General features: G+C 40.9%; 1 protein-coding gene across 5 annotated transcripts in view; it reads left to right on the plus strand.

Moving 5' to 3' along the window:
• LOC109854191 (protein outspread) overlaps positions 1-18383 on the plus strand; it is a 114628-nt gene extending 96245 nt beyond the window's left edge. Inside the window, exons 4-15 of one of the 5 annotated variants that reach the window (XM_020427050.1) lie at positions 2126-2314; positions 5439-5511; positions 6009-6620; positions 8217-8380; positions 8475-8615; positions 8682-8843; positions 8983-9155; positions 9241-13194; positions 13280-13571; positions 13974-14382; positions 16131-16295; positions 16514-18383. In XM_020427050.1, coding sequence (XP_020282639.1) covers positions 2126-2314; positions 5439-5511; positions 6009-6620; positions 8217-8380; positions 8475-8615; positions 8682-8843; positions 8983-9155; positions 9241-13194; positions 13280-13571; positions 13974-14382; positions 16131-16295; positions 16514-16662 — 6483 coding nt within the window. In that variant the 3' untranslated portion in view covers positions 16663-18383. The remainder of the gene's footprint in view (positions 1-2125; positions 2315-5438; positions 5512-6008; positions 6621-8216; positions 8381-8474; positions 8616-8681; positions 8844-8982; positions 9156-9240; positions 13195-13279; positions 13572-13973; positions 14383-16130; positions 16296-16513) is intronic. The other 4 variants (XM_020427051.1, XM_020427054.1, XM_020427052.1 and 1 more) reach the window with 4 other exon arrangements.
• The last annotated feature ends 3188 nt before the right edge of the window (positions 18384-21571 follow it).

Raw genomic sequence — 21571 nt, forward strand, 5'->3', positions numbered from 1 at the left:
TTAGCTTGGATGTCTTTCACAGCGCGATGCATCGACCACCGTTCGCACGCTCGTATAAATCAGCCTCTCGTATCAACAAGCGAAAAAGAAACAAAGAGGCAGATTGAGATACATATATATATATATATATATGTATTGTAAAAGCGCCGCTGATGGCGCATTATCGAGATATTTTGTCGTAATTCCTGTCTTTCGAGATTCAAAGAGGAATGAGTTTTCCCTCTGACGGATGTGCGAGATATGCGCAACTCGTAAACGCTTCTGTCGTTGATATGCACGCACGGAATATAAGATCCCCATCTCACGTACTCTCATGCATTCCGTCACGTCGTCATTGGGGGAGGAAATCACCGTGAGGTAAGACCCCACAGTATTAATTCTAATCACTTCTCTGGCTCCCTGCTCTTCTCGCGAGTCGTCTTCTGAGAAAGTTGCGACGGTCTTCGAATTTTTCTCACTAAGTTGATAACATCCGGTGTTTGTCACAATATTTTTTTTTGTGTTCCGGTTTTACGCTCCTGTGTAATTTTATGCGAACGATTAATGAGACTCTAGTTTGTGTGTAATTGTGGTGTATCGCGACAAACATAATGGGATTCATTAATAAATTTCGCCAACAGCGCAGCGAAACAATTACAAACTTTTAGCATCCTGCGAGATGCACCAGACGCGACGGTGGCTTCCAGCGCGGTCTGATGGCTTCCAGTTTTATCGATCTTCCTCGTGGTACAAGCTTCGGCGAGACGCACACGTATGTATACCGGTGGGACCTGTTTTCCGCCGATGAAAAGTTACCGGGATCGTTCCCCGAGACCCCGACGACGAGACCCCTGTTGATTTTCCAGATGAAGTTGGTTTCACGGAGGCCAACGAGAAAGGTTCGCGCACCGGGAACGAGAATATCGAGATCGGCGGTCAGCAAATTAATGCCTCCGGGTATCCCGTCGCACTTTCCGGATGGAGCAATTAAACGAGGAGCTTCGACAATTATACATGTATAAATACCTTCTTACGCGGATTAAACACGCACGCGCGTATCGCCGGCCGATATTCCAATAAAGACTTTTGTCGTCCGACCAGTTTTCGACGGGAATAGGAGATTTGCAGAGACGCGGGGCGAATTATCATCTCTTGTTTTTTTTATATTTATTTTTAAATAATATATTGCTCAATTTATTACTCAAAAATTAGTCATTAGTTCTGATAGCCTGTCTCGCTCTCAAGTATCATATTACTCAACCACGAAAGCGTCGGGTACAAGTAAACGATAGGCTCGTTCACATAAAGCATACCGACGATTTCGTTGCGGTGACATTCCCGGGTGCATTTGCGCGGGTAAAGTGCCCGTGGCGATCGGCAAACGGTGTGCTTTGATCGGCGTTTGCAACTCGCGCCGATCTCTCCACGTCTTATATCTCTCTATGAGAGAGAGAGAGAGAGAGTGTGTCCCGTGTACTAACCCCCCTTCAAATTGACGGCAATTGCACGATCACCGATGAGACTCACTTTCGTTTTACGAGGAGCGAAGTATCTCGCTAGAATAGCAATAAGACGTTATTTCTGCGGAGTGCCACTTTTACAGCCGACGGAAAATATAGACGGCCAGGACCGGTTGCTTGCCTATTGCGCTCAAATAATACGTTTCCGGTAAAGCGAGCCCGATGCAATCCAACCGACCGAATGCGCGCATAATGTACGCGCAATTTATGCGAAATGGCCGTTCACCGGTTGAAAAAAAAAAATAGAGAATCGAGTGTGCGGATAAAAGTGCGACGGTGCATGCCGTTGATGATTGTCACCATTATTGTTCCCTTTTCGTTTAACAACAAGGAACTGACGTGGTGAATATCGCGTAATTGCGACCGCGTGTATTTTCGCGCATGTACGCGAACGTACATTGCTGCGTATTTACAGTGTCCGCGTGATGCGTTGCAGTCTGTCTTATTATTAAATCGGTTTTTGCACGAGTGAACGACGCGCGATACACTTACGCGTGATTAGAGATTCATTTAATTTGACGCGGCTTATTACGTTAACTCGCCGCAATTTCGCACAAAGTAGAACGCTTTCTTTCTGGTTTTGCCGGCCTCATGTTAAGATCTCTTTTTCTTTCTTATTGTTGCAGCCCGAAACGGTGCCTCAGGCGAGAATCGATATGACCCGCGTCCTGGAGGTAGCCGCGGCCGAGGACGTCACCGGACATCCCAACAGCCTCGCCGTGACCTCGCCGGAGGGTGTGACCTTCGTCAAAGGAACGTGTCGGGAGGAGACCAGATGGTGGACGGATGTTCTCCAGGTGTATTCACGGAATAAGGCAAGTTCGGTTGAAATTGCGCTTTGAGTTCTTCGAGTTGTGTTTGATGAAATGCATCGCGCGAGAGAAACCGTTACGGCGAAAGGCGCCAATCTAATTTCTGCGTCAAATTATGAGGGAAATATCGATTGGAGAAAATAACTCGATGAAACGCGCGTGCGTCGAGATGCGTAATGTACACTTGCGATATAGAATGGCATCTTACGTGTATCATTAGAGAATTTAATTTTCTGTCGATTACGGGGAGGATGTGTACGTACGCAGTGTGGCGGGGTGTATCGATGCCGCCGTGTATTACATCTTTGAAGAAGCATTTCGCGAGAGAAACGAAGTCACGCGAATGGTAGAAACGCAACGCATTGGCTGATTGCCGGTGCTCTCGCATGATTATTACGTACCGTACATCCTTTCCCTCTCTCTCTCTCTCTCTCTCTCTCTCTCTCTCGCGTCATGCTTGTTACGCGTGCAAGAATGATTCCCGCTTGTGACGTCTTTTCGCGCCGACGGGATTAGCTCTAATAGGGTTTCAACATGCTACCAGAAACCTACTCGGTGTGTAACACACAAACTACGGGAGAAAAATACTATATCACGATTATTCCAGCGCGAAACGGACGTTGTTGAACACGGTCAAAATTAATTCGTTGAACGAATGTAATTGGCGAAACGCTGTCGTTACGCTCAATAATATTTCTTAAATGTTGTGAACGACAAAAGTAACTTGTCGTCTCTCCTGTTGTATAAAAGGAGACCATTGTACATCTCAGGGGGGATTAGCGGCAATGTGGGACAGAAAACGTGACATAAAAGTGCGTCGAGTTCATAAAACGGGCGGGCGAGCGCTTTCGCATGATGAAGCGATTATTGAGCGTGATTGCATGGCTGTCGGTGCTTGAAAAGGCCTTGAAAAAATAGCGTAAGCGACAGTGAAACTGCCGATGTCGCTTCGCATAATCGTCGCCGTGCCGACCGTCTCGCATACCGCGGCGCTCATTACCGTTGACAATAATGCCAGTAGTGCGCGAATTGTCACGAGACGCAGCATCTCTTTGGGGTTGTCAGTCGAGTCGATTGGCTCCTTCCTGCGACTCATTCAGTCGTTTTCGCGATCTCTAAAGGAGCCTCCGTTTTCTCTTTTCACCGTCGGTTAACACCGCGCGTCAGGGCGTCGCAAAAAGAAGCACTATTATTCAGCTGACGACGGAAAGCGCTTGGTGACAAATGGAGAGTGCACCGTTTCACTCGCTTGCTATGCGATCGGTAATGCGTGGTCGAGAGAGAACCAAGTTGGAAACGTGAGAAATCGTTTCTAGATAAAAGCCACTTTACAAATGAGTTAAATTCCATTAATTGCGACAAGAGTGAAGTATTTAAAACAGTTAATCAAAGTTTATCAATTTTTTGAAAGGTTGCTTTTATGGTCAAAACCTTATTTGCACTTAATAAATTAATTTAAGAGAACTCGAGGAAATCCTCTTATCTGATTAAATGTTTTAACTTATATTTATTAGTAATCACGTCTGTTTATTGGTAAGAAACATACGGATAAAGAATTGAAAGATAATGATCCTGGCAACCTTGACGGCCATTCGCATACACACACACACACTTACAATAACGCCACAGAGCAATCGTAAATTCATGACGGCATTTCATGCACGTCGCGAATTGTTGCGGCCGTAAAACAATTGCTGCTGAGGCGAGATATATTTGCACGGTATCTCTGCGTGTCGGTGATTTAAGATTTACAACGGCGTGTCGGGGAGCAAGTATTTGTGTTTACATGTAGATTTGTTGCGTAACGCACGAGTGGTCGGCGCGCGGTCAAAAAGAAAATCGGACCGTGTCGTGTAATTGTCTACTAGCCTCTCTCGATTATGTCTACTAAATTGCGCGAAGGTGTCCGTTCACGGACCTCCCGATCAATCAGCCGTTGTGAATCGAACCGACTCGAAAGCTGTCATATGGTACACATATTGCTCGGAACTTTGTGTAACACGACGTCGGTAGATCGGACCGAAGTTATGCAAGAAATGATCGATCGGTAGGCAAAAATATCTTTTTATATTCGAAACTTCTGATACTTAATTACATTCAAAACGCAAGTTCCTGCGTCGTAACTTAATATACCGCACGATGAAACATCTCACACAGAGAAAATGACAGATTGCACACAACATCTCTCTACGTACAAAAACAAAACAAAAAAAAAAAAATATTCTTCTTATGCAGTATTTGTGCACATCCAAAGAAATCTCGCAACAACTCGATAATTATCTCTTCAGGATGAAACGAGGTGTTTTCTACGCCCGCAAGAGCCGCCTCAATCGATCAATCGTCCTCGCGCGCGATCCGCTTAGGATCCCTTGGTATATGTAGACGCGCATTGTTCGCATGAGATTATACACGACTGCACGTGTACGTACGTGAATTCTGTTACGCAAGCAATGATCGATCGGCAAACGACTGTATATTACACTTTGTGTTGTCGCTTGGTTTTGCCGGTGTAAACGAACGATTACGTTACGAGGCCAAGGCGAGATGCACGACATTTAACGTGGTGAACGTGGAGGAAACGCTGCTCCCGCGTTATTTTCTACATTTTTTTGCAATTACCCCTTCTCTCTTCATTGTCGTCCTTCGAATCGCCGCGCTGTCTGTGCAAAGGAGGCTATTATTTTGCACCTCGCAACCCTCATCTCGGTCTGTCCGTGTACAGTCGCGCAATCACGTTTTCTTTCAACCGAAGCTGCATGGCGACGCACGGGAACAATATCACGTGAATAATATATAGCCACACACATTAATACTGATGTTAATGATAAAAGAAGGATATAAGATATTTTGTAGTGTTGTAAGGCTGACTTTAAATTCAAATATTTTCCAAGAAACATCCGTTCGCGTTCGTGAATCGTACTGTTCTCACGATTACAGACGCAGATAAACGTAATCGCACGATTTTCAGATAGCATGCGCCTCGTCACGATCGATTATCCAGTTAACGTAGAGAGATCGTTACGGCAGAGAGAAATTCTGGAAAGGATTAACATTAGAATTAACGATACTTCTCGAAAATTCTCCACAGCAATTTTTCGTCACGTTTGTGTCTGTGTTTGATTTTCAGGGTCGGCACAAGCGAAACGCGACCTTTCCCGGCGGACAGACGACGATTCTGCAGGTTACGCCGACGATCCGAAGTAAGTGCCACCGCTCATGTTATGCAAATTTTGCGGCAATACACGCAGTAGTAGTACGCAGTAGATATTTCCATGCTGGCGGAGTTAACGATGGCGTAATTACTGTCTCGCTTAGCCACTTCGCTCTCTCGAGTAAAGCAGCGGAATTGCACGGACATATGGTCTTTACGCGAGCAATTTGATGTAACGAGAGACGTAATGTGCAACAGTTCAGTCAGCGTGGTAAATATTACATGAATGCGTGTGACAAGAATGAAAACGTGTATATACCGGGAAGATAACTGACGCGATATCTTCTTTACAATGCGCGCGACTATTATTTATACTTTCATACTGCTGTCAGCTCGTAATTCTCAGTTGCAAGACTGAAGATCTTTTCTTTCTCCTGGGAAATAAATTCGATCAAGTTTGTTTTATTTGTAAATCTTTGTGTAATAAATTTGCATCCGTTTGCTCCAAATTTTCACACAAGATGGTTTCTGAACTTGATTCGTTAGGTAACACGCCGAACCCTCCGCGACCGCGTTTCAATAGCTGTCGATCGGAACCGCGCAGCAGTCCGTGGATTCCGGAAGCCGGCGGCGGAACGTCCGATCTCTGCTCGTCTGTCTTCTCGTCAACGCCGTCATTAGTGACAACCAGCGTTGTTACGACCACCAGCAGCAGCTCTGTGCTGACCAACGGCAATACGGACAGCATCGCCGAAAGCAGAAACAGTTTGCCGCCTTTGCGTACCGGAGCTCCTTTGGAGAATGGTTCCACCGGAAGCTACCTGACTACCGTGACGACGACGTCGTTAAACGGCACTATTGGCAACACGCTCTACTCGACGGCCTCGACGACAACGACCGTCTCGACGACAACGTCGACGACGACGACAACGACGACGACGAGCAGCGTCGTCTCGCTGACAGAGAAGCCGCCGATGGTCCCCAATGACGGCACGAGATCGACGAGTTATCGGGACCAACCTGCTAGCAGCGCGTCACCGCCGACCCGGGACAAGTTACGCGCCGAGGACAAGGCCAGACGCAGAATGAATCAGCAGGGCGAACGGACCGGCGGCATTATCGGCGATACGAGCGGTGCAGCCTCCGACGAGAAACTAGGTCGGTATTCAATGAGACACAATTTCCTCTCGTATTGACGCCGAACAAGCTTGACCCGGATGAAATCGAGGTCTGACATCTTCCCTGATTCCGATTACGCAGGGGCATCTGCCGCGGCGTGGTTTTTTTCATCTCAAAATAGATACGAAGATTTTATATTGGAAACTGTCAGGATGTTCGTCGAAAGTTTTTCGTTCGTGATAAATGTACGCGCGAATACAACTAGTTTATATACTTGAATGAAAACTCGGACGCAGTTTACATGCTGTAGTATGGTGATTTGAAGTCCGTGAAAGAAACTGCTAAAACGTACCGGAATTAAAAATCAGATTGATCTATACACACATTTCTTATTCGATATAATTGATAGTGTAAGGCGCAATAGTTTTTGTATGGAAAACCGCGCGTGAAGAGTTATAGCAAAAATTGTTCAGAAAAGAACGTTGTTGCCTCCCGCCTGCTCTTAAGGAGCCTCGATTGTGCCTTCTCTCCGCAGCCGACGTTATACACGTTGCGTAATTGCGTGCGCGCAATCTCGAAAGAAATCTGCGACTGCTCGGCCGCTGCGGCGCACCGCGCGATCCATAGATTTCATTTAGATTGACGCCGTCAACGGGCAACGGGGTACTTTAGAAATTGCATCGCGAAAAAATACGACTCGAGCATGCGAAATCTGTGGAACGATCTCGCTGACGATTTACAACAAATGCGGATTATTGAAATGCGTGAGTTTTATCGGAGCGTTGAAATTACGGAGAGATTTAAAACAACCGATCGCCGATTGATAACTTCAGCTTTGGTCGTGCGCTCAACGAAAACAATTTCGATGCTAAATTTGCGGGAAATCTACGAGTTGTAAGTAAAATGTAGAAGTTCTCTCACAAAACTTCGAAAGAAATGCGTATTTTGATATTCACTGGAATTTGCTGACCTCACATTGCAGAATTTAATCGAAACTTAATTTATATCTGTATTTTTCTCGTTGATGTAAAAAAGATAAAAATATGTTTATAATTGATTTACTAACTTGATTTATTTTGTAAATAAAATAATATTTTTTTAGAAGATTACAATCATTAATATAAACGATGACGTGTTTGATTTTGGTAGACTTGTAAAGCAAATAAGAGGAAAAAGCAAAAAGTCGTTCTTACGATCCGTTGTGGCATCGCGCTGACTAGAAGCATCCCGGTTATTAATTAGTCGGCAGTCAATTAATACAGAGTGATCGTTTGCTCCTGCCAGCGTCAGCGTAGTAGGCGAACGGCGCACTTAAGCGGGAAAGAAATTAATTAGTTAACTCTCGTCGACGTACCGAAACGAATGTTTGATAACAACGAACGCAGAAAGAAACGACTTAACGGTTTTGCTTCGTGCGAGATGACCTTCTGTTCACTTTGCTGACACTCTTAAGTATCATAATTATAATTTATATCTTACGGAAAAAAATGTGCCGTTAAATTTGTGAGTTTTGATCAAAATAATAAATAGACGAAGAATTGAAAAGATGAATAAATTTAAATACAAGGATAAAATTATTAACTATCGTGATTTAAGAATACAGAGAGATAAAAAATGTATATTACATATGTATAGATGACGACGCATGTCGGAGGATACTTTTGGAGCACGAACGAGAAAGAGAGGGTAAGCTACGAGATATAGCGGCTTCGTTAACGCAACCGCGAGTGAGAAGAATCAAGTCGAGAACTTCGGAGCCAACTAGGGATGTTGTGGACACGTCTCATCAAGATAAGCTAGTACGTGATAAAAAGATATAGAAATATAGCGTGTTTGAAAACGAGAAATAAAACTAGAATAATCACATTACGGTAACGTATCTGTCACGTACAGATCAGAGGCGATCCCGACGGTTGCGGCCTAGATATTACCGGTATCAGATATTCACCCACTTCCGAGTTGCGAGTAGATCTGCCGGCGGAGGATTTGCTGAACATCAAGAAAGGCTGGCTGATGAAACAGGGATTGAATAAGGTGCGTCTCGCGTTGTTGATAAACGCGTCAAGTCTCGTGCTTAAAAGATTCGTTTCTTTTGCCTAGGAGTGGAATAAGCACTGGTTTGTTCTGAGAGGCTGCGGATTGATGTACTACAGGGATCCCTGCGCGGAGGACAAGGGCATCATGGACGGCGTTATAGATCTCAACACCGTCACTGCTGTCACGCCGCTTCAGGTCGCGAGAAATTACGGATTCCAGACCGTCGTGAGTGTTATGATTATGATATCGCGAGTTTTTTCTGTTTCCCGGAAAATTGTTGCAATCAACTGTGCATGACGTATTAAAGTCACGCTTGTGTCGCTCACTGCACCGCGTACTTATTGCTTTCACTTACGACGTACAGGCTTGGGACGACCGAGGCAACACAGTACTGTCCGCGGTAACCGCCGGCATCAGATCTAGTTGGATGTCGGCTATCAGAAGAGCGGCCAATCTGCCCGATCCTGATAGCAACGTGGATTCTCTTACAGTTTGTTCGGATGTTCAACAAGAGACAACACCACAGTCGCCTACTACGTGAGTACCTGTATAATTTTAACATTTATTTTTCACGCGTAAATAAGAAATTGTAAAAATATTGCACGTATATTTTCTATTACAGATCTATCACAGATCGCGAAAGAGATTCTGTTGTTCCCTCGACGTCCATCACACCCAGATCAGTTTTGTTCTCGTCCGACGAAGAGTACAGAACCGCGTCTGAGGGTGGGCGAAGAGAGTCCGGGGATTGGTCAGAGATGCCGGTGTCACCACCGCTTGTGAGAAATGGCGATTGGCCGATCGCGTTAAAGGGTTCTAGCTGGTCGGATTCAGCGAATCACGAATGGTCGGAACTACCGCCATCGCCACCGTTAACGAGGACTGCACTATCCAGGGTGAAGGCTCGATCTAGATCGAGTTCAAGATCGAGGGTCTATAAGAGAAGCCGAAGCTCGCCTCCGAGCTCGCGTAGAAGCACTCTGGACAGTGTCAGATCGGAGGATTTGATGATGGCCTGCTGCGAACTCGGCGAAGACGAGGAACAGAGCAACGGCCACCTCCAGAGTAACAGCTGTCTCTCTAGTGCCAACGAAAGTCCACTAATCGTCGAACTTCTGGAGAATCAAGTGTCGCTGCTGCGCGATCAACTCGATCAGAATCAGTCTCATCCGAGTACGCTACTAGTCATTATTGAGCGTCAGGAAAACGAGATCGAAAACTTGAAGTCTCAGCTAAACGCGGCGCGAACGGATATCACAAACGCGGAGAAGGAGCTGTCTAGGCTTAGACAGCAAAAAGCAGAAGCGTCTATCAGAGAGAAACAAGTAGAAGAGCTATTGAACACGATACAGAGGACAGAACAACAGAGGAATAAGGATCTGGACGACTTGGAAAAAATGAAGAAAATGTATAACAGGGACAAGGAAGTCTTAGAATGCAAATTGCTGGAAACAGAGGCTATTCTGAGAGAAACAACAGAAAGATGCGAGATGCTTACGAACGAATTGACGTCGAGTCACAGAACGATTGAGCATCTACAAGCGGAGATGGCAGCTCTCAATAACAGATTGTCGCAAGGTATTGAGGAAAATGATAAGCTTTATGCTAGAGTACGGGAATTAGAAGAGAAAAATGGATTTTCCACTTCAAGGGAACGCAGAAGAAGCTTTGATTCGCTTAGTGACTTGACTAACATCGAGTTAGATTTAGATTTGACTGCATTAGACAAAGAAAGGATCATGGAAGAGTATGACGAATTACGAAATCGTTTTGAGAAAGCCGTTATGGAGATTCGAGCTATGAGGAAGGAGTTACGAGAAGCTCATGCTACGCAGGATATTTTGGAATTAGAAATCTTTGCTCATAAACAGAATGAAGCTAGCATTAGCGAGACTAATCAAGCTCAAACTCAATTAATGGCAGCGAGGATTCAAGACTTGACCAACAAGTTAGCTGCTGGTGAAAAGCAAATTAGAACAATGAAGCAGAAACTAACAAAAGCTGAAACCAGAGACAAGAGAAGGTCACTTTCTCTCAAAGGAAGAGAATCTTTCCAGATTTCTCAAGAAGTAGAGGACAAACTGTTGGATCTGGAAAACAAGATCTGTGCCTTAGAGAAAGGCAAGAGCATAAGTGCCCCCGTTTCAGCAGGCAGCAGCTCAAAAGAATCGAGTCCTAATTTGAAAAAGGAGAAAAGAAGAGACAGCAAAAATTTAGATAGGAACAGACTGCGAAGAAAGTCATTAGACAGCGCAACAAGCTCCGAACCAATGAAAATGTTGATTAGATTAAGTACTTTAGAAACAAAAGTGACAAACGTTGCAGAAACCATGATTAGCGATGCGGAAAAGGATTCGAGTGAATGTAGCGAAGTTAGCGGGTCATCCGAGGTATCATTGGAGATAATGGCAAGGCTGAAGAAACTAGAAAGAGTGGTGTCAAAGTCGAAGCGACGATTGGAAAAGTGTCTCGGCTCGACGCAAGCTGAAGACAAGGCCGAGAAATGCTTGCGCGAGGTGAACGAGATATTGGACTCGTGCTTAGAATGTAAAAAGAACCAGGCTGGCGCTCAAATCATCGAGTCAGTAGGAGTAGTGGTATCTAGGTTAGAAACTATACTTAAGGACAAATTAAGCGAACTCACGAAGAGACGGCAGATACTGGCGGAGGAAGGTCGGCTTGATGAGAGAGAAAAGATGAAACTCATCGCCGAGAGGATCGCCTTCGAATCCGTGATTCTGCGGCAGATAAAGTGCGCGTTGAATCGCACAACGGACAGAAGTGCCGTTCTGAGTGAAATAGTTGAAACTAGTCAGCTTGCCTCAAGCTTAAAGCGTAAGATTCACGGAACTAAGCCCAAAACATACCAAAATTCGAATTATATTCAGTATCTCACTAAGGTGTTAGCGAATAAGTTAGTACTGGTAGGACACGCTTCTGCGGCGACGGAAACGTCGAAGGAAGTTAACGCGGCTCGCAATGAGACTCTAAACTTCCTGCTGCAGAAGCAGTGCGAGATCAACGAGATTATGCGGAAATACAAGGACACGAAGTTACGACAGCTCGCGGAAGCTCTAGCCGCCGAGACATTGAGTCTGTCCGATCAGGAAGATCTCACGGGCAAACAGATAAGCGGTTCAAACAGAAAATTGCTCGAGGACAGACGTATTCGCGAAGCATGGGCTTTAGCGCAAGAGACTGTGAGCAAAGAACTCGTGCAAGCCGAGGTGTCACACGTTATCATGCGTTATGGTCAGTTGTATGAGCAAAATGTCACGTCAATCATGGACACTTGTCTCAGCTTTGACAGTGCGGATAATGTCAGGTTGGAATCGTGGATAGATGCGACGCAGGCGCGTTTGCGTCAAGAAATGGAAATTTGCATAAACGAGTTGTCGGAAGCTTACGAGAAATGCTTGCGTACAATGAAAAAACACAAATTGACGACGATGGACGTACACCACGAATCTCGTCAATTACTGACGGAATACGCCGACGTGATTGCGCACAAAGCTTTATTAGACTCGAGAATTGCTCTTCTACAGGAAACCTCACGTCAATCGGGTACAACATACTCTGGCGAGACTTTCGTATCTAGTCTTATCCGAAATGAGGAAATCCTTTCCTGTTTGACGAACGACGAAGGATGCGACTTCCAAAGAAATCCGATTCTCGACGCGGAGTATAGTTACCTTTATCAACGATTAACAAAGGAATGTGAAGACATAATATCCGGAAAACGAGAATCAAAAGAACAACTTAAGAACGTCAGTCAGTCGTTGTTTTACTTGGAAGAAGATTTAGCTGAACTCGGCAAGTCTATGAAAGAGAAAGCGGGTTTAAATATTGACAATCTTATTTGGCCAAAGTCGAGCAGCATCACAGATTGGTCCAGTGTGTGCGAAAAGTGCTTGCATTTGAGAGAACAAATAAGAAAACTTAAAGATCATATGAACACAATGTCGTGTCAGACATGCACTCAATTGCAAGAAACTATTCAGAAGATAACTACCGAGCATAATCAGGAATTGGAAACGCTTAAGCGCAATCAGGAGAAAGATTTGATGGACATTAAAGGCGAATTGGACAGTCAGCGTCAATCTCTGACGACGCAGTATGAGCAGGAAGCAGCTAGCCTACGCGAGAGAGCCAGAAAACTGGAGCATCGTCTCAACACGATGGATTCCGAGCATTCGGCTCACGTAAACGAATTGAGAGCCGCCTATCAGCGGTCGATGAGCGCCGAATTGGATACCGACGCCGAAACACGAAAGCGATATAAAGAAGAGATCAAGCAGCTACGTGCTTTATGTGAAAAGGGTTTATTGGCTATGGAGAACTCGCACAGACGCATTATCGCCGAAATGGAAGAGAAACATCGGCAAGAACTGGAAAATTTACGAGTGGAAAAGGAGCAGGCGCTTTCAGAAGAAACGCAGGCGACTCTGGCTGCATTGGATGCCATGAGAAAAGCGCACGAACACGAAGTACAAAAGGAAATTGCTAAATTCAAGCAAGAGTTTATCAAGCAAATGCAAGCGCGCGAAGACATCGGAGTATTACACAAGGAACACGAGTACATATGAAAATTTTAGTTTGACTAATCTAATCAAATCAATTTACATAAAAATTAATTGTACGTTTATTTATTTGTTTTACAGGGAAGAAATGGAAGAGATAAAGCAAGAGATCCTTTCTTTGTCCGCGAAATATTCATCGAAGTGCGTGGAATCAGCCGCGTTAGAAGAAAAAGTGGGCAACTTATCCAAACAACTCGCTCAGGCGCAGCAGCACATTATGCAATTGGACGCGAGAAACAAGCAGTTGAGAGCTCATTTGATGTTAGAAACAAACGACAGTAGTATCAACGATACTATACAAATTTTGAGGGGAAGGGACAACGAGCTCGCTGAACCGAGAGAAGAGATACATCGACTGCAACAACAGTACAAGGTACGGACATATGACTGGAAGACTTTTATTTACAAATAGATGTAGATGTGTTTAACACATATCTTACTAAATTGATTAATTTGGCCGGAGTTACAGATTATGGTGTTTTTTATTTAGCGAGCTTATCGCGCTTTTACGAAATCCTGACCGTATCAGTATTTTAATGCAGTAAAAAATTCCTGCGCTTTTCATTAACAATCCTCTCATCGTGTTTATTTATTTAAACTTACGTATATATTTACATGCAATATAAGATCGTACGATGAACATACTTGGTTGTAGTAAATCCTCACGATAGACACGAGTGCAAGTTAACGGACAGCAATTGATTAGCGTTTTAACCATTCCTCGCTCTCGCTCATCACTTCGCATTGACGCATATTTTCGATATTTCACTAACAGCATGGGGACACTCCTCGTGAATCGTCCGGTGTGCCGTCGAAAACCTCGTCGCTAGACTACTCGCCCGCCTACGCGCCGCAGCGTCTCAGAGGTAGCCAAAGTAGCGGTGAGCAGAAATTAACGTGCGAGCGGAACCCGAAAGGGACGCATTCTGGCACGTTTCAAAAGTCGGCAGATCGGCCTCACAGCGCATTTTCGTACAACCTCGAGCGTGTAAAATCCGTTTCGTTGCCGTATTCAAATAGTCTGACTAGGCCGGCGAGTAGCGCCGGCGTTGCCAGCTCTCACGTTGAGGGAAAAGAATTGCCGGCAAGCTTAGAGCAAAAGGGTCAGGAGCGTAATGGCAGTCTGGGTTCGCCGTTATGGGACAGCTTAAGACCGAGGAGCGGCCTGCCTCATCAGTATCAAGGTACAGAAGACTGATGAATGCTATGAGAGGAATGAGATAAAAAGAGGGAAATTTGCGGTGGTGGAATGCATTGACAAAAAACATTGGGAAAGATCTTGTGGTGCTTTTGTAAAATATTACTGCGTTTATGCGCGTTGACAGAATCGTGTGAAAATCAAAAGAAACCTTCTACATTTTACTTACTACATTTTACGTACTGTGTCTTGCGAAAACAGAATCTAATATACATACATACATACGTTGAGTGCTTGATAAAAATTAACAGCGCTTTTCTATAAAATTATATAATACATATATATTAACACTATATATTTAATAATTTTTAAAAAGTCATTAAATATATAAAGATTATACGAGTTAGCCTGTTTTTCAGTACGTAAATACGGGAATACTGTGCAATACTTATAGAAATGCGACGAGATTGTTATCTTAAAAAGCTTAGCCTTGTCGCATGTATGTATAAAACATTATTTAAATGTTTTTCTTTATATCAAAGATAATATTGTTAGTCTCATTAATTTTTATGCGAAAGACTGATAAAAAATTTTTTATATACGATATCAATCTTAATTCGTTATTTATCTCATCATACTAATAACTAACATCAAAAAAGATTGTGCCTATATGTTACTATCTAATAATTATGTATGATCAAAATTACATACGACCATTGCGCAGTGCTTGTCTAACGCTGGTTATTCGCTAACTTGAATTATGTGCAAGTTTACGACGTGCAATATGCGAACTATGTCTCATCGTGGGTGTAACGCCATTCACATGCTATTTCTAAAGACATTAACTAGCTGTCGTGTAACATGACAAAGATGTGCAAGTGATGTAAGATCGTGTTTGCCGAAGTGAAAATTCTTACGTGAAAATATTTGCATATCTACGGTTTGTACAAGGTTCAGTTATTTTACTCAAATAAAGCGTATATCTCACTCTTTCAAGATACAAATCTAGTCACTGGCGCATCTCCAATTCCAAATATTACAATATACACTAATATGTAGTTGTAACAATTATTTCCACGTTAGATTGTAACAGATCTAAGAGACTAAATTAACTATCTTACAATAGTCTAAAAATCTTCGTAAGATACTCGAATATATATATGTATATATATGTGTATACATGTATATACACATATATATGTATGTACTTTGAAGAGAAAATAAAAAGAATACATACTCTTTTTATTTTCAAACATTCAGTTGAAGTATGTATATATTTATATATACAGATTTGTAATCAACATTAATATCTATATTTACTAGATCTAGAAACTCAATATTTCTAATCAGATGCGTGCAGAACTTCGTGCAACGTGACTATATATGAATCATCTTAAATAATAGAAAGTATTTTAATATATTAAACGCACTCTACAGCATCTAATGTGGAAAATATTGAATAATTCTAGTTCTAGTAAATGTGAAGATATTAATGCTAGTTAGTGTTACAAGTAAATGCAATAATTATATATTTGAGAAAAATGTACGAAAATCTAGCAATCTAAAGTAAATCTAACGGAGATAAGTTCTTTCTCGCGATAATCAAAACGTTAGACATCAAAGTATCGTGTGATAGATACATTTTGTAACAATTTTATACTTAAAATTTTCAATATTTTTCATTATATTTTTAACAACGCAACACGGTACAAATGTTGTCTCTAAAAATCTGCGTTTACGGATATGCGACGAATATGTGCGTAACAATATTTCGGCAATTATTTGAAATGTAAGGTGGCACAACAACAGAGATGCGAGTCGGCGGTGGCGCTGGCGCCCAACGGTGGCAGGAGAGCAAACAGAATGAAAAGCAACAGTTCCAGGAGACATACGCCCTCCGTGCCGACGCTCGTCACACATCCCGCCTCACCCCGGAACCCTCAGCTCTCTCCGTTGCAGGTCCGTTTGCCGCCTCTCTTCACTGCTTTCATTACCAAAGCGTTATCATTCTATTCACGTTACCCGCTTTCACATTAGTCTTGATGTCTTCTCTGTGCTTTTTTATGTAAAGTTTTATGTTTATGATTCTTGTCGACGCTTGATAATTTAACCGAGTATCAGGTCGCTCTTGAAACCCTATATATAGTGTGTCAGTATTGCATGTTTACATGTTACAGAGTTGATGAGGTCTCCAACAGTGAGGTGGTCCAGCAGAAGTTGTCGCAGCCTGCCTCCGACACCCACACCAAGTTATCATCATCCACTTCATCCTCCTTTACCTGTCGTGGGTATGGTCGCTGAAAGGAAGAAGCGCTTCGAACTCTAAAATCTTGTTCTTCCTTTTTTTTATGTAACTTGAAATGATTCATACAAAATCGGGTATATGTGCATACAGGAATAGTTTGTAATCATGATTGACCTTAATAATTGAAAGAAGAGAACATTTACAGAATCCAGACAATAATATGTCAATATTATTATAAAAAGAAGACACTACGTATACAATTCTGATATGCGCTATTCCGCTCTGAAGTTGTAAGACTGAAAGCGTTTTGATATTGCGCCATCCATGGACCAATAAATTATATTTAAAACGCTACGCGATTAACGGATTGAACAGTATCGTATTTGCGACTCGTAAACGAGCGAGTCGCAGCTCAACACTGCCATACGAAAATCATGTGAGGCTTGGATGATTTTTGGCGGACCAAAGTTGACTTGTCTTGATTGCGCTCATCGTGAATATTGAACATGTTTATCAGGTAAACATGATTCAATAGCCGAAATGAGTTGCTAGAGGTCGGTTTGCGCAATCCTTCCTCTGTTTTCTTCACGAATACGCGTAACATCGAGAGAGTTCATCGTGGATCTTATCAATCGCGATAGATCGTTTTTTACATACCTTTTCTCGATAAATTTTGCTAAGCATATTTACCTATGCCATGCCATTTACGGGCAGATGTTTGATATATGGCATTTAAAAAAACTTTGATAAGAACATTTTTTACCGTAGATTTGCAGGACTAGATCTTTGCTACGAATATCCTTCCGCGAATATCCATTTTGAAATGCATATTTTATGGGGGCATTACTTATCACAAAACTCTTTACGATATTTATTTCTTTGTGGTGCTAAAAACAAAATAGGAGTGTCAAGGAGACTCGTGATATCCTGTCGTAATATAACGTAGAGTTCATGCTTTTTGACGAAAAAGTATGAAAGACCAAAAAAAAAAAATGGATTAAATTCTCGCAAGTTTTACAAAAAACTTTACACGAAGCATATACACATATAAGTAATACTTGATCGTATCGATGTAAATCATGTATTAATGTTTAAATGTGAATATATCTACCTAAATGTTTAGCGTTATCAAATCTGTATTTGTTGAATATGCTCGCTGAGACTTGACGGAAAAAAGTTCAATTTTCGAACTGTTGATTACACTTGAGTATGTTGTCTGTTTGTTTAGGTCATGTAATTCCGATAATATTAAAGAGAAGATATTTTTCAGACAGGTCTCAACAGAATATGTAAAAAAAAGAGATTTTTAATTTGTGTTAATTTGTTATTCGAGAACACGAAAAAATCGTTTTACGCTTGTTTCTCGCTCTTGTTATGTATAGATTTTGCACACAATACGACACGTTATCGTATTGCACTGTGTATTACCGCATTTTCTCATTATGTAAATGTTTTTCCGATTGCGATCATTTGATGTTAATATTGTATAGTTTATGACGTTTTATTAAGACGTAAGAGAAGTATATATATATGAAAAAATAAATAATTAATTAATCCTCCGTTTTATCCCTCCCTTTCTTATTGTATAGATTGTTTATATATATTATTGTATTCTATATATCATATTATATATATATATATATTATTGCGATTCGTTTCACTCTGATTCGTTCGATATAGTTAAAACCATAGAGGATATTAAAAAACACTTTACTGATTGCCTCTTATGTAGAATAATTACTCAGGATTGTTTTACATTTATATATAATATAATATAATTTGTGCTATTTGTATTTGTATGATAATTTATAACACGTTTGAAATAAAATACAGTAACCATGAGGAAACTTGTTAAACAACATTAACTGATTTGTGTGGCTCTTTTTTTAATTACAAGTCCACTTGTAAAATTATTGAGAATTGTTATATATTTCGAGAATTAGTATTGAAATACCTGTATTACTGGTGACTTTGATGTTTACTAACGGGTATCTTTGCCTCTTCACTTTTTATGTTCTGCTTCAAAAACCTGAAGAATTAAAAGAATTATGTTAATTACGATTAAATTAAATTAAATTACATTACATTAAAGTAAATTTGTTGCAGAAATTACCTTATTACTACATAAAATACCGATTAGTAGTTCGTGGTGTTATACATCGAAGACTGATGAAGAATCCGCATAGACACATGACTAGTGTGGTGCATCCGCTTGTTGTTTGACTCGCGTAGTACAGATGTCGGCACTTCCCGTTCCCGCGCCGCATTTCATGCAAGTCGGATCGTAGTGCGATTGCTCCAACTTTTTTCTCATATTTTTCGCATCAAAGAGAACATCGTGTGCGAGTAAGTGCCGGAAGAATTAAATCAGGTATCTAATATTAATTAGCGCATGAAATTGCGGTCAATAACGTTTTTAAATAGAAAAAGCAATTTTTGTCGACGCGGCTTCATCTCGATGCGTGATTATGTGTGCTTTTACTTATGTATTATGTAAAAACCCGTGAGTTTCTAGTTTTGCAACTAAATAATCGCGCAATAAAAAATTACAAATACACGTCTGTGACATGTTCGAAAGTATTTTTGTTTAAACAAGAAAAAGAGATTGACGCGCCATTTTGTGAATCGCACATCCACGATATATTCAAATTGAAAATATTCACGCTTCCGGTAGTGCATTACCGCCTTGTAATAAATTGTGCCAAAACACTCGCGCGCAACATGTTTGTAAAATATTTTTTCTTTAATTTATTATAGATATGATGGAGCCGTTGTTCAAGGTCTCCGCGGACGACGAAAGTTTTCTGCTGCACATGAAAAACAAGTTAATGTCGGGAACAGAGAGTTTACAGGTAAGCGATATTTTTACTTATTTACATATTTGCGCTTACGTCGTTACGCCTATGTTGTACGTATTTATGTCACGGTTTTATAACATACTTTCGTTTAAATCTTGTTTTTGTCATAATAAAAAAAAGATATGGGTCGTGCAACAAATATCAAAGTGCTTGAAAGAAACGTACGAATCTGAAAGAAGTTCTGTTGTCAGAAAACTGATCAAATCGGATATGATATCTACATTATGCGATGTCATGCAAGCAGCGGACAAAGACTTCGTAAAGTACATATAATTGTTTATTTTTTTTATGTTATTATAATATAACAAGAATGCAAAGTATATTTGTTTGTATTTGTCGAATTTCATTTTGCGCACAATGTTTGCTTTTACAATTTTCCAGAGTTGTTCTCGAATGTTTTGATCTTATAAGCGTTTATAAGGAATTTTATGAAAATCACGATTCTATACTTCATGTCACAGAATCAATGATAAGACTCAGTTACTTTAAAAATAAATCATTTAGATTCAAGAGCTCAGTGGAATTTGAAGATCTTGTACTAAGCATTTGCAACATACTTATTAGGTAGTTTGTCATTTGCAATAGAAGCACAGAACGTAACTGTAACACAATAGTATTGTAAAAATATATAAAACTTATCACATTGTGTGTGATGTCGTGTCTAAACATTTGTTATATTGCACTTTTAGATCAGAAAAATATGTCACAAATCTCGATGCTATCTGTGTGCCACAACAGATTATACTCTTTTGCAAAGATCTCGATATACAAAATTTACAGAAGTACAAGCTAAAATTTACCCTCGTCAAAATTGTCAACATCATCACGCAACAGTTATCAGTTGACGATAACAACGTCGACATCGAAATGTGCATTGACGTTTGCCACGATGCATTAAGGTCGATGGCAGAAATTGTCAAATGCAGCGATGACGATGATAAAATTTTGCTTGCTTGTACTTTGTTATGCGGCACTTGCGCCGGCAGTTCTCGGTAATATATATCGATCAAAGTATAAATTTCTCATTAATAATAAATTCCATGACATCTCATTCATTTTATTGTAAAAATTTCCGCTCGACAGGCTTTGTACAATCGATCTCGAACAGGAACATCAGAAGGATATCAATCTCGATATGAAATGTGCCGATCTGTCCACTTGCGTTTACGATACAATAATGAATACAATTATACCTTACGTTAAAGTATTTATTAATAACAATATAATTGGGAAATTAAATCGAGAGCATATTATATAATAAATTTAATACACGTTTTTTGGCAGGACGCGGACTTATCTCGCATAAATTCAAAAATAGAATTTTACAAGAACTTCGTTTTCTGTCTGAACGAGCTGTATCGGCAGGAAAGCTATAATCACGACGACTTGTCGAATCACTTGACTGCCAATGGTTATCTCAAGCACTTCTTGTATTTAACTGTACAGCTTCCGTGAGTTACGTTATTCAGTCGACATTGGATCTTATAATAGTATTATAGATCTACTAGGCTTTGTATTTCACTTATACGAGCGATTGTTGAGAAGTTCTAATTTGTTCGCTCTCAGGCGATTAATAATTTCGAAAAAATCTTATAGATATTAGCAGAATTCGAATTTTGAGACTTTTAGCACAATTTTTAACATTGTTTAACGTGAAAAAAAATTTAAACATAAAGGAAATAATAATTTCACACAAAATATCATATCATTTTTAAACTACGTACCTCAAACACATACAAACACGTGTTATCGCGAAGAAATGTCTTATAGGGAAAATTTACGAAGAAGCGTTTGCTTGTTGCTATCACGGATTCTAAGTGTTCTCGGTAGAACAGCATTTTCTACGGACACGAATACATTTGCAAATATGTTGCATCACAGTCTTCTTCAATTACCGAAAGATTCGATAAAGTGGAACGAAGCTATCGCACGTGATGGGAAAGTTGGAATGGCTCTTATGATTCTGATGTACTATCATTATTGCGGCACCTCAGAGTATGTAACTTGATGCGTACAGTTTTCTCTATATTATTTATTATTATTTATGGTAAATATTTTCTTCTGCGTTATCAAAGGAATTTTGTACCCTTGGAATCGTTAGTCACTAGAATCATGTTGCTATCACAAATTAC

The sequence above is a fragment of the Pseudomyrmex gracilis genome, unplaced genomic scaffold (genome assembly GCF_002006095.1).
Source record: "Pseudomyrmex gracilis isolate BER0280 unplaced genomic scaffold, ASM200609v1 scaffold_60, whole genome shotgun sequence".
Lineage (NCBI taxonomy): Eukaryota > Metazoa > Arthropoda > Insecta > Hymenoptera > Formicidae > Pseudomyrmex > Pseudomyrmex gracilis.